At 35.7% G+C, this 12,000-nt stretch overlaps 1 protein-coding gene and 1 pseudogene across 2 annotated transcripts; both read right to left on the minus strand.

Moving 5' to 3' along the window:
- Nucleotides 1-380: 380 nt before the first annotated feature.
- On the minus strand, nucleotides 381-1,382 carry LOC137746845 (early nodulin-like protein 12 pseudogene; annotated as a pseudogene). The gene is made up of 2 exons (XR_015953146.1): nucleotides 1,205-1,382; nucleotides 381-828 (listed from the first exon to the last, which is right to left on the minus strand). The product of XR_015953146.1 is annotated as an early nodulin-like protein 12 pseudogene (transcript).
- Nucleotides 1,383-4,821: 3,439 nt separating this feature from the next.
- LOC137746919 (uncharacterized) lies at nucleotides 4,822-8,836 on the minus strand. Its single transcript, XM_068486930.2, has 10 exons — nucleotides 8,505-8,836; nucleotides 6,969-7,959; nucleotides 6,671-6,755; nucleotides 6,398-6,493; nucleotides 6,131-6,283; nucleotides 5,939-6,046; nucleotides 5,704-5,823; nucleotides 5,472-5,597; nucleotides 5,268-5,351; nucleotides 4,822-5,160 (listed from the first exon to the last, which is right to left on the minus strand). Exons 2-10 carry the CDS (start codon nucleotides 7,934-7,936, stop codon nucleotides 5,035-5,037), a joined length of 1,866 nt encoding a protein of 621 aa, XP_068343031.2. The 5' UTR covers nucleotides 7,937-7,959; nucleotides 8,505-8,836; the 3' UTR covers nucleotides 4,822-5,034.
- Nucleotides 8,837-12,000: the final 3,164 nt, after the last annotated feature.

The following is a 12,000-nucleotide window of genomic DNA, read 5'->3' on the forward strand; positions in this document are numbered from 1 at the left end:
ATAGAATTTTCATAAGAGAATGTTATTAGGTTTCAAAAGCATTTCATGCAATAAGCACATAATTGGTGCTTCAGTGTTTTTTGTAGGAAGTACTTCCAAGTGTTTTTCTAAAATTTACTTTCATTTTTTCTAAAAATTGGTACCAAATATATTTTCATCAAATGAGATCTAACCATTTTAAAAGTACTTCCAAAGTGTGTAGTTAGATCTTTCACATAAGTTTAGATGAGTGTGATAAGAATTGGAAAAAGCAATACAAATGGTTTTTCAAAGTTAAATTACATTTTTACTAAAAGATTGAATTCAATAATATGTCTCTTAATTTTTCCCAAACGAACCCTAAATCTGAACTACCAAAGAAAAGTTCATCAATCCATAAGTGAATATAACAAAATATGATATATAAATAAAAATGTTATCTAGAACATACATATTCATAACTTCAAATGACGAAGTACTTTTTGCTAATCAAACTTAACATCTCTAACTTTCACACTCAAATCAAAGCCATCCCCACTGCCGCCACAACCGCAATAAACCCAGCACTCAAACTGAAACCAGGGGCAGCACCATTACTGGACGGCGGTGCAGCCGGAGCAGGCAGCGGAGAGTACGAACCATATTTATGTTTTTCCGTCAGAACCACCACCGTGAGCTTCAAGCCTTTGTCACAGTGCTCCTTAACACCACTGATGAAGTAGAATGGTCCTGACCTGTCCAGCGTGATCTCCTCCACATCTGCTTTGATTGGCTTCGATGTGTCGCAGGTCTCATAGGCTTCCTTTGTCACTTGTACCACGGAGTCCCTCCCTTCCTCCTTTTTCCATTCTGCATGCATGCACCAAAATAAAAATATCACACTTATGAACGTTTGATAACTATTTTGTGTTAAGTTTTTAATATCATTACACAAAAGCGAAGGAAAATGGCAGATTATAGTATACAATCGGAATACAATCCCCTCTCAACGTGATCTAAGAAATAAATAAAAGGGTAAATATATCTCTCAAGAACCAAAAATTACTCAAAAAATGATCACTATTCAATCAACGAAGGCTATTCCAAGTCTATCATATGTTATTGAGTAAGAAAGTTTTAAGAGCATAAAAGTAAGTGATTGACTTAATATAGCGCTACAGTGGCATCTTCGTTTTAAGTAGATATGAACAGAAGGTTGATGGCGATTTAAAGGTGAGAAACTTACTGAGAACATAACCGATTCTGAATCGTCTATTCTCAGCCCACTGAGTCAAGGCCTTGACAGAATCAACGTTCCAAGAAATGTCCTTATCTCCAACCAGAATGTCCTTGGCTTCGGAGAAAGCAAATAACACGAAGACAAAGGACAAAACTGCAAAACCAATCTTTCTTGAGGACGCCATTGTTGCCTCTGTGCTATATGATTTTTCAAGTTTTAGGGTTTCTGATACAGTGGTTCTTGTATATATATAGGCGTTAAAGTTTGGTGTTGGGGGCTTTTGGTTTGCAATCTTGGGTTGTAAATATGAAATCAATTTTTAGAGGAAAAATCTGAAACGGCTTTTTACCTTCCGAATAAGTGTGATTACATTCAATTTGATCATAAAACTGCAGATTATGTATTTATGATGAGTGGTATAACTTTTCAACTTTAGATTAAAATCAAGCAGACGTAGGTTGAACCGGTTACTCAAAATTTGTACCCATCATTTTGTATTCAAATTTTGAATATCTTTTTCGAAATAATTAAGAAAATTAAAGGACTAGTCAAGTAAAAAAAAATTCAATACCCTTTTAATTATGACTTTGTGTCATTAATTAGGCACAAAACTCAAATTATATCCATATATATACGAAGGGCCTCTCTCATTACTTGTTTTACAAGGTAAATGAATCTATGATTTTGTATGCCTATAGCCAGGGTCATTGTATGCCTAATATTAATTACAATTGGTAAAATTCAATTAACAAGCAAATTAATACACAAATTGATTAATGGGTAATGTAAGCTGAGCTGTAAAAAGTTTGGTATCTTAGGGATTGTAAGCAGTGTTTGCTTCGAAGGAAGGCTTTGAGATTGTAGCTGAAAAGCTAACAAGAGAGTTTTGTTGAAGAGCAATTGGGTTTGTGCTAAAAAGCAGTTGGGTTGATTGAAGAGTTAGTCAAGGTTTTGTATAATTGTAGAGAGGGCTCCGAGCATGGAAAATGAGGCACACAAAATGAGACAGGATTCGCGCGGGAACTGAGATGGCTCGACGTTCCAAAAATACGACATGAAAAACAAGACGGGCTCGGCACACGGGTCAACCATGGCTGTCTGCACAAAGCATTGGTGCCGGGGGTGGAGCATATATAAGCCACTATCAATGTGGGGTAAGGTTCAGTTTTAATCGCACGAATCAACCATTGTTGCTTAAACAAACCATTGGTGCCAAGGGAAGGGCATTGTAGGGGGTAGGGGTTTGTTTTAATCCCACGAGTGGAGTGTTGCCTTCACGAAGCATTCGTGCCAGGGGTGGGCATTTATAGGCCGCTATCAATAGGGGTAAAGTTTAGTTTTAATTTCAGAGGTCAACCATGGTTGGCCGGACAAAACATTGTTGCCGAAGGTGGGACATTTATAAACCACTCTTGTATGTTTTTTTTTTGTCTTTTTTTTCCCTTATGACTTGCCCTTTCTAGAGGGTGCCATAAAGACCGAAGCTCTTTCATTCATCAACGACTTTAGCACCAAACTATCATCTTCATGTTCTACAAAAATGCATTTTCTTATAATCCATGTCAAAACAATCGAAAACAAGGATATAAATATAAATTCAAAGGTATTTGAATCTAAATAAAGTAAGGTAGGAAGAAAAAAAAATTCAATGGAAAAAGAAAATAGAAAATGATACGATCGATATTTCACTACCGATTGTAAACTGGAACTGTTGCTGCCAAGGTAGCAACTGAACCTCAAATCAGTCGCTATCATCATACCGATTCTTCCTTTTCAATTTTTTTTTCATTTTTTTTTGTACTTTTTATTTATTTTTTATTTCTCATGCCATAACAACAAACTATCATATTTATATTTTTCAAAATATATTTTTCTGGGGAGAATCTATTATAATTCATATTTAAACATTTGTAATCAACGATTTAAAACCTAATTTTAATGATCTTTGAATTTAATAGTGGTTACTCAAATAAAATAAATATATTGAAATAGGGAAAGATCAGTACCATGCTACCGATCCTCACCCAGTCGTACTTAAATCATCGTTCAATCTATTTATTTTCACATTCGCCTCACCTTGAAGTTTTGAAAATTAAGGTAAGACTAGCCTACATTTTATTTTGTGAACGTTTGTAATCTTGACTCCATCATGAAATGATTACATTTTATTTATCGTTTTAGTTTCTATTTCAATTTCATTTACTTTTTAGGCAAGCATACACGAAGTTACACTGAATTTTAAGTCATCATTCACTCAAGGCACATAAAAGAACTTAACCGAACTAGTGTCCCACTCGGTGCACAATTATTTGGTTAAAAAGTTAGATTAACGCACAAGCTTCACATACTCAAATACAAATACTAATGTTGGCAACTACCAATAAAGTCATACATATTCTCTCTTTCTCTTGAGCCATCTCGTGACACTAAGACCAAAAGTAACACTCGGAGCCAACCACCGTCACGATGGCCTGGTTGGATGAAAGCTACACGCCCTACCCTAGCTAGCCACTTCATCACCATGCCATCACCATTTTTAACAAAAACAAAAGCTGCAATGATAGTGGGGTGCACATTGTCATCTGGGCATCTAAGGACAATGCCCAAAAACTTGCAAACCCCTCTTGATTGGTGGAGGAGCCTGAAAAAGCCACCAAATTTAGGAGATATTTTTTGTGTGCTGGAAACACGACCTGTTACATTAAGTATAACAATATAATTAGTTAGAAACTTAAAAAGAAAATTTGATAATCAATTGTATTATGACACTTAGTATACTAGGTCGTGTTCCAGTACACTTAAATTTTTCTCCAAATGTTAAATTGATATCTCCTGTTTTACGTTGAAATTACAACAAAATAACCATTTGAGGAGTAAATTTGTATTGCTTGAGTAGTTTATTGGCGGTGTTCTTGTAGCGTAACATTAACGAGTTTACAGTTTCACGGTACGTAGAAACTTGAAAGCCTCTCTTTTGAACATAGGATAAGTTTTATACTGCCAAAAAAGTTGAATAATAAAAATTAAAGTTTTTACGGTTGAAAAATCCGGAGTATTTAATACTCCCAAACACCATAGAATTTTAATTTTGCATGAAGAATTTGGGGCATTCTTAGGGAGAAGGGGAGAAAAGGAGGAGCAACTTGGACAAGAGCATATTCTAAGCATATGTTAAATTCTAGGTGGGGATGTTACCAACCGAAGTATTATTTGCTGACTGGATTTGAAGCCCTCAACGTCAAATTTATTTTGTTTCAACAATTTTTTTTAATAAATACAATCGCTTAAAAATCTACATTAAATAAGAATATAATAGTTGACAATTTGATCGGAAGAACACAAAATTTAACATAAAACTTTAGATTGCCACAACAGTTCAATTGTAGTTTGACAGTTAGAGTTTGACATTCCATTGGAAATGGTCTAAAGTTCCTCGGTACTTAGAAACTTGAAAGTCTGAACATAGGACAAGTTTTATACTCCCAAAAACGTTGAATAACAAAAATAAAAAATCTAACGATTGAAAAATCCGCAGTATTCAATACTCCCGAAGACCATAGAATTTTAATTTTGGATGAATAATTTGGGGTATATTTCTAGAGAGGGGGAGAGAAGAGAGCAACTTGAACAGAACAGCATCTAATAAATCTGATATTAAATTACAGCCGAAAGGACTGATTCACCTCCAAAGTTTTCAACACCACCACAGTGATATTAGGGTCGATCAAGCAGAGACAATACAAATTAAAGGTACAGCAGCAAACAGCAGGACAGAGAGTTCATAACATAAACCGGCAGCATGCTTTGAATCATGAAGTTGGGCAGCTCGACGTCTCTCATTTCAGGAGCGTCTTCACGATCGATTTCACATTCAGCTTCTTGAGGTCAGTGTACGACTGGCCACACCCGACAAACATGACCGGAGCTCCAGATATGTAAACCATGGACAGCGCAGCCCCAACCTAAACCATAACACGTAAATTCAGTTGATGTATCATTAAAAAAATCGAAACATGCCAAAATTGCAATAATATTCATAAGTACTTGCAGTTTAAAAATGCTTGTTAACCTTATCATCAATAGTGTCGAACTTAGTGAGCAATATCCCGTCTATCAGTCTCGGGTTTTGCGAAGTTGAGAGGTCCGCTAATTTCTGCAGGAACAGGGACAGTGGAATCAGAAACCAGCCAGTAAGCAAATAATGATACAGAAACAAACATAAATTGGACAATACTAGAAAAAAAAACCGAGAATATGAATACGGAGTTCAAACCTGATTAAACTTCGAAAGCTGATCAACAGCATCATTCCCAACCAGTGCCTCTCCAACGAACAAGACAAGATCTGGGTTGTTAAGATTGACAAGCTTGGACAGTGCCCTCATCAATGGCTCATTATCCTGAAAGGCATACAAGAAAAATTATTTATAAATTACTAAAAACAAACAAAAAATCACAAAACACAGCAAAATAACATGACACGCTATAGAACTAGAAACACAGTACCTGCATACGACCAGCCGTATCAACAAGAACCACATCAGAACCATTGTGTGTGGCCTCCTGGATTGCTTCCTTAGCCACAACTGCAGGATCTTTCTCGTATCCCTTCTCAAAAATAGGGATCTGAAATGGAAGGTTGGTTACAAGTTATTTGTTAGGTCCAGACAGAAAATTAATTATTTTTATCCAATGAACCGGCAGCCATTCCTAAGTGAATGTGAATCCAATAATATCATACCTGGAGTCTGCGTGCATGAGTACGCAGCTGCTCAACAGCTCCTGATCGAAATGTATCGCAGGCAGCCATCATGACACTGACGTTATGCTGCTGAAGCCAATAAGCAACCTGCAAGGTGCAATTGGTTAATAAAACCACTCAGTAAAGGCATGCCTTAATGTACATACTACAAAGAAAAGAATTCAGCTCAACCTTAGCCAAATTGGTAGATTTCCCAACTCCATTGACACCAACAAAAACGACGACATACGGCTTCCTTTGTTCCTTGGCAGCATGCACATCCCTCAGTATATCAATAGAGCGCCTGGGAGTTAAAATACGAACAAGAGCATCTTCCATTGCAGTCTACAGTAAGTTATACATGCCCAATATTAGTCTTATAGCCTGACAAAAATAATAAATAAAGGCCAAACTGGCAGACAGGATATTGGAGGAATGAAGAGAATTAAACTGACAAACCTGCACAGTAGAAGATATTCTTGTGAAAGAAGCCAGCTTTTTACCCTCAAGACTAGCTGCCACTGATTCACAAAGCTTCTCAGCTATCTCCTCGGCCTAGTAATGCAACAGCACAAAATCATATTAGATGGCTCAATAAGATCAAAAGTACTGTAGCATCAGGTGACAAATATTGAAAAGGATTGTATTTGTACCATCAATTAAAAAACTTGGAAGTTACTGATAAAACGAACTTCAGCTTAATATGGGAAAAAAAATAGTACAAGAGCATACCACGTTCTTGGTCATGAGCCTATCCTTGAGAGCTTTCAAAGCTTGTTCCAGGTCAGACCTCTCCAAGTTCGCCTTGCCAGCAATACTGAATACAAACAAGCGAAAGAGGCATAAAAATTATGCAACAACCTAACAGTCTGACAAAACTGGCTTGACAATACAAGGAAACATAAGCCATTTCAGATTTATTGAGAAAAAGAGAAACTTGAAGTGTTGCGCCATTTCAATAGCAGTTATTTTCACCAACTCAAATAGTCATTTTAACATAACGAACATCATAGGTTTCCAAAAGATTTACCTCTGGAACATGGATGAAAACCACCCCTTCTTTTGCTTACCAGGTTTGCTTTCCTTCCCAACATCCTCTTCCTCTTCCTCCTCACTTTCACTACTGAAATCCTCTTCTTTGTCCATCATACTTTCACCGTGATCTGCTGCCACGACCTCAATATTGTTGTCTCCGTTCTCACCCATAGGATCCGTAAAATCCAGTTTCGACTCAGGAGGTTTATCATCCCAAACTCTATTCTTCTTTGTTATCTTTTTTTTTGGCTCAGCCTTGGAGCTCTTGCTATCAACAGTAGCTGTTTTCTCTGTCTTCTTCCCAGCCTTAGATCTAAGTTTCTGAAGCTTATTTACATCAAAAGCCCCAAGATTGGAACTAGTATTTTCTTTTCCGTTAGCAGTACCATTAGATTCTTTGAAATCCACGTGATTACCGTTAGAGATCCCATTCTCCAATTTACGGCCTTTCATATTATCATCATCCCCACCGTCACTTGCCAAACCACCTTCATTCTTTTTCTTGTCTCCTCCAAGTCCCCCCTTCTGCACCTGCCCTTGCTTCTTGTTGTTCACAGGCTTACCCACCCGCTTCGACTTCTTCAATTCCTCAGCCCTAGCCTCAGCCTCCTTCTTCCGTTGTCGAAAAGTTTCATCAAAGTCAGCATACACTGTCCTTTTTGGATCATAAATCTCCGAAAACTCATGTTTCACCATCGAAAGCAGTTCATCCACGTACAACAGATGGAGGATCTTCTGATAAACAGCGACAAACACAAGACCGAGCTCATTGTGGAACGTCCATTTGAGCGTGTAAGCAGCCCCAGGGGCATTGTAATCGAAAGAAGCTAAACCAGACCGTTCCTCCAAAAGACACGATCGGATCAAGGTGTCGATTGGAGATCCCTTAAGAGCATTTCCAAGCTCTTTGCATGTCCAGAGAATTAATCCTCCTCTAGTAAATATCAGTAACTGTTCTAACATCTTCGATTATCTTCAATGCCTCTCTGCAATCAAACCCATTAAAAAAAAATTAGAAATTTCAAAATCTCATTCAATTTGCCAACAACCCATCAATCCAAACAACAATTGGTTCAAATTAATCAACAAAAACAATATGATCATGATTTTTTTAGCTCATGAATAATTCCATTAAAGTTCAAAAATTTTCCAACAATACAAATAAAAAAAATAAATTAAAGGATCAAAATTTATGAATGAAAGAACAAATACAGTTCTATCAAAAAAAAAAAAAAAAAAAAAAGAATATATACAGTTAGAGATCGAACTAAAATCCAAATTTTAAATCCCACCAAAGACATTTGCTTTACCAGTACCTAAATCCCAAAAACCAACAATTTAAAGCAAATATTTTAAAAAAAAACCCCACAAATCGATGGATCAGGAAAAGGGATACTCGATCATCAGTATTCAACTAAAATTCGACCAAACCCTCAAATCGAATAAAAACCATCGAATCCGAAATAATCGAATCGATAAATCGAAATTTTTTGGGAACTGCGGTAAATAAATACAAAAACTATCAACATACCTGTGTTTTCTTCGAACGTGAGAAAATTCTACGAGAAAAAGAATGAAAAAATTGATTTCGGGAGAGGACAGAATAAAATTGGGAATTTTGCGAAGGTCCCGGTTTATATACGAGCGTCCATGAAAGCGAGGGTAACTTCGAAAGTTCGGTTTTTTGCGTTTCCAATTTTGACCTGTTTTCCTTCCTTAATGGACTTTGACTTCTGAAATGGGGGCTTGGACGGTAAACCAGTTCAACATTACCGGAAAGCAACAGTTTTGGACGTTATGTTGCCGCTCTTTTTCTTTTTATTCTTTTTTTCCTCAAAAAGGGTATCAGATCGCTTCATCGGCAGTCCATTATTTTTGGGTTGTAAAGATTTATAGATGTATTTTTGTGTCTCCTAATCATTATCATGTAATTCACCAACGTCAGAAGTCAAACTCAAAACGTAATACGAACATAAAATTTGTCTCCAACCAATAAATCATCCTGGTAGTTATGTTGCCGCTCAATTTTTTACCTTTGAAATGAATATTTGTATTCAAACTATGTACTTATATTATTTGACAAGTTTAAAAGTACAAAGAGATGGTCCAAATAGAATTCAGATCCTCGTTAGATCCTCATTGTGATGATTCTGGTGATCCATTAATCAAGTTCGTTCATCGTACATCGTATGGCCAGAAATTATTTAAATATTTTTACTTAAAATTAAATACAAACAGTACTTAATAAAAATTAACCGTATAATGTACAATGAACGAATCCCCAAAATCCTCGTCAAAAGGATCCGGATCCTGTTGGGTTCAAAATTTCAAATATATGAGCTACTTAGTAGTTTAGAAAAATGAAAGATAAAAGTAGTTTAAAAATCAAACTAATTAATAAGCTAGACTATCGAAAACAAATCAGTACAATTTTATATTAGGAACTTTAACGAAAAACTCTTAGTATTGTTCACTTTAAAGAAAAACCACATTTTTACACTAAAAAGTCAATTATAATATTATTCACTTTACCCTTTATTTCATCTTTATCGTTAAAACTTCAAAAATTTTAAACTCTTTTATTAGTTCTTCTTTTTATTTTTTATGGTGCATGGTATAGCCATATTGTGGTTGAAAATGAGTCAAGTGAGAGCACTACATGGGTTTAGCACAGCGTCCATTAAATGTGCGATCCTCCTACGTATCAACATAGCGTGGGAACTGCATACACACTTGTCATTTGGTGCTCTGTTGCCTTGAAACATGATTGAAATCTATTTTTTATTCTTGTGTCCGGAGCTCTTAGATTGAGATATTTGAACACTCAATTTCAAACTTATAATCCTTATTAGCCTCTCCTATTGGCGTACTTTACATATCCAAAAACTTGAACGATCCGATTCTCTTCTCTTTTTCTTAAATGGTTTGGACCTCTTTGTTCGTAGGCTCTAAACAGAAAAATTCAATCTCTTTGATCGTAGGCTCTGAACACAGATCTCATTCCTTAAAATATGAGTAGAGTACGAACACTGAGATAATCTTGAGTCATGCCTAACTATCTAATATTAATTAATAAATACATCTACACGTTATCGAGTATTAGTGAATCTGTATTTTTAATGTTTCAATTACATAATTTAGATGAAAAATAAATAACACTACATAAATTATTGAATAAAATACCTGATCAGGTCGCCTCTCACGTGAAATTTCCTTACATGTGAATGGCATGATGGCAAATTCACTACATCTGTAGCCCACGTACATTTGGACCCAAATATGCACAGTGTTGCATATCGACCCATATATGGAGGTTCCCGTTTTTCGGATCCACTAGAAAGCATGCCCACTAGAGATATAAGATTTAATATTCTTAATTTCACAGTCCTAAATCATTTAATTTCAAATCGAATTATTTATTTATTTACATTTCTAACCAAACTTGCACCAAGTATAACATTACTACATCCACCTTATTGTTTTTTTTAATACATTGATATTTTTATATAAAGAAAATGGGAAGTTCGGCAAAATTAAATAATAAACAGCCTAATTTAGTGTCGAATATGTCATCTACGAGATTCGAATATAAGACTTTTCACTTCTAAGTGAAGATGATTACAACCAGACCGTAATACTGAGTGATCTACATCCACCTTATCAGAGAAAGGAGTTTGGAAGTTTGGTTAGGTGTCCTTCATAATCTTAATTACGTAACTAAGCTCCTAAAGTCAAAATTTCCCTACACTTCCTGCTCAAAAACTGCAGCATATATACACATATATATAGGCTTTTTAAGGGAAGAGATTCCTATTTTTCAAAAAAAAATGAGAACACCATCTTGACCATTAGATTTGATTTTAATGAAATTTTATGGCTGAGATTAAAGGGGATTCCTTCCCTTAAAAGCTTCATATATATATATATATATATATATATATATATATGTGTGTGTGTATAGCTCCACCTCTCTAAATCCATAAGGTTTGCTAGTATGTATATCCTTACATATTATACATTGGAACATGAGCTAGCACAATTAAAGGAAACCAAAGATGAGCTGCTTCATAGTTGGTATCCCGCTCCGCTGTTTGTATAGCGAGATATCCGTTACGTGAGATATATTAATTGCTTAAAGTTTAGTGTTTTAAATTTTTTTTCTACCCTGCTTCATGAACCAGAGTGTCATCCCTCTAAAACCTAAAAAAAACACACACACACACACACATCACAGATCATTGCCAAAACCTAACTGACATGCTACTCGGAAATTCGAATACACATATATTCGCCAAATTCCAACACAAACAGATCGTTAGGGCACAGCTAGATTAGTACTCATTCATTAAAATTAGCAAGTAATTGTATTTTTTGAACAGCAACAAATGTACATCAGTTTCTAGTTACATTACTTGAAGAATGCATTTGCATGGTTTCGAGTTGTTTGCATTTTTCTGCATTAAGATAGATTAAACATAATAACATATAGTATAATCTTCATCGACCAGCTATATATATAACACTTTCGGTGGATCACTAGAACAAAACCGAACAAATGACATACTGCCAAAGTTTCAATAGGTTTTGAATTTTGATCTGTCACAGATAACAAGCACATTCGAAAGATGGTTTTCGTATCATCTGACTGAACAAGGCCAGTAAGTTGCAGCCTCAGTGATCTCCGTTCACGCAGGTAGCTGGTTTCCTTCATAGTAACCATCAAATTCTGCTTCTACATTACAAAATTTATCTGAGCTTGTCGATTGTATCAACGAAATGCGGCAATCCATAAGGCTTTGCGCACATATTCGCACCTCGTTTATTTCCAAATGCTCAACCCTCCATGTATGCATGCCAGGGGTTGAGAAAAGTTGGGAGCACTGTGTTCTTTCAACTCAAAAGTTGGCTAACTTGATCCTATCCAATTACTAAATTTGTACATAAAAAGGGAAAGACTAAAGACTAACCCTTGACGATGCATCATCACCTTTATTTGTTTGACATGTTACGGATGAATAGAGCGTTAA

The sequence above is a fragment of the Pyrus communis genome, chromosome 2 (genome assembly GCF_041283825.1).
Source record: "Pyrus communis isolate YQ-2024b chromosome 2, ASM4128382v1, whole genome shotgun sequence".
Lineage (NCBI taxonomy): Eukaryota > Viridiplantae > Streptophyta > Magnoliopsida > Rosales > Rosaceae > Pyrus > Pyrus communis.

Coding starts and splice junctions, on each gene's coding strand:
- LOC137746919 (XM_068486930.2), bottom strand. CDS start 7,936: ATGTTAGAACAGTTACTGATATTTACTAGAGGAGGATTAATTCTCTGG. Junction 6,047..6,130: donor AATCTACCAATTTGGCTAAG/GTTGAGCTGAAT, acceptor TGCACCTTGCAG/GTTGCTTATTGGCTTCAGCA. Junction 5,824..5,938: donor CTCATGCACGCAGACTCCAG/GTATGATATTAT, acceptor CTTCCATTTCAG/ATCCCTATTTTTGAGAAGGG.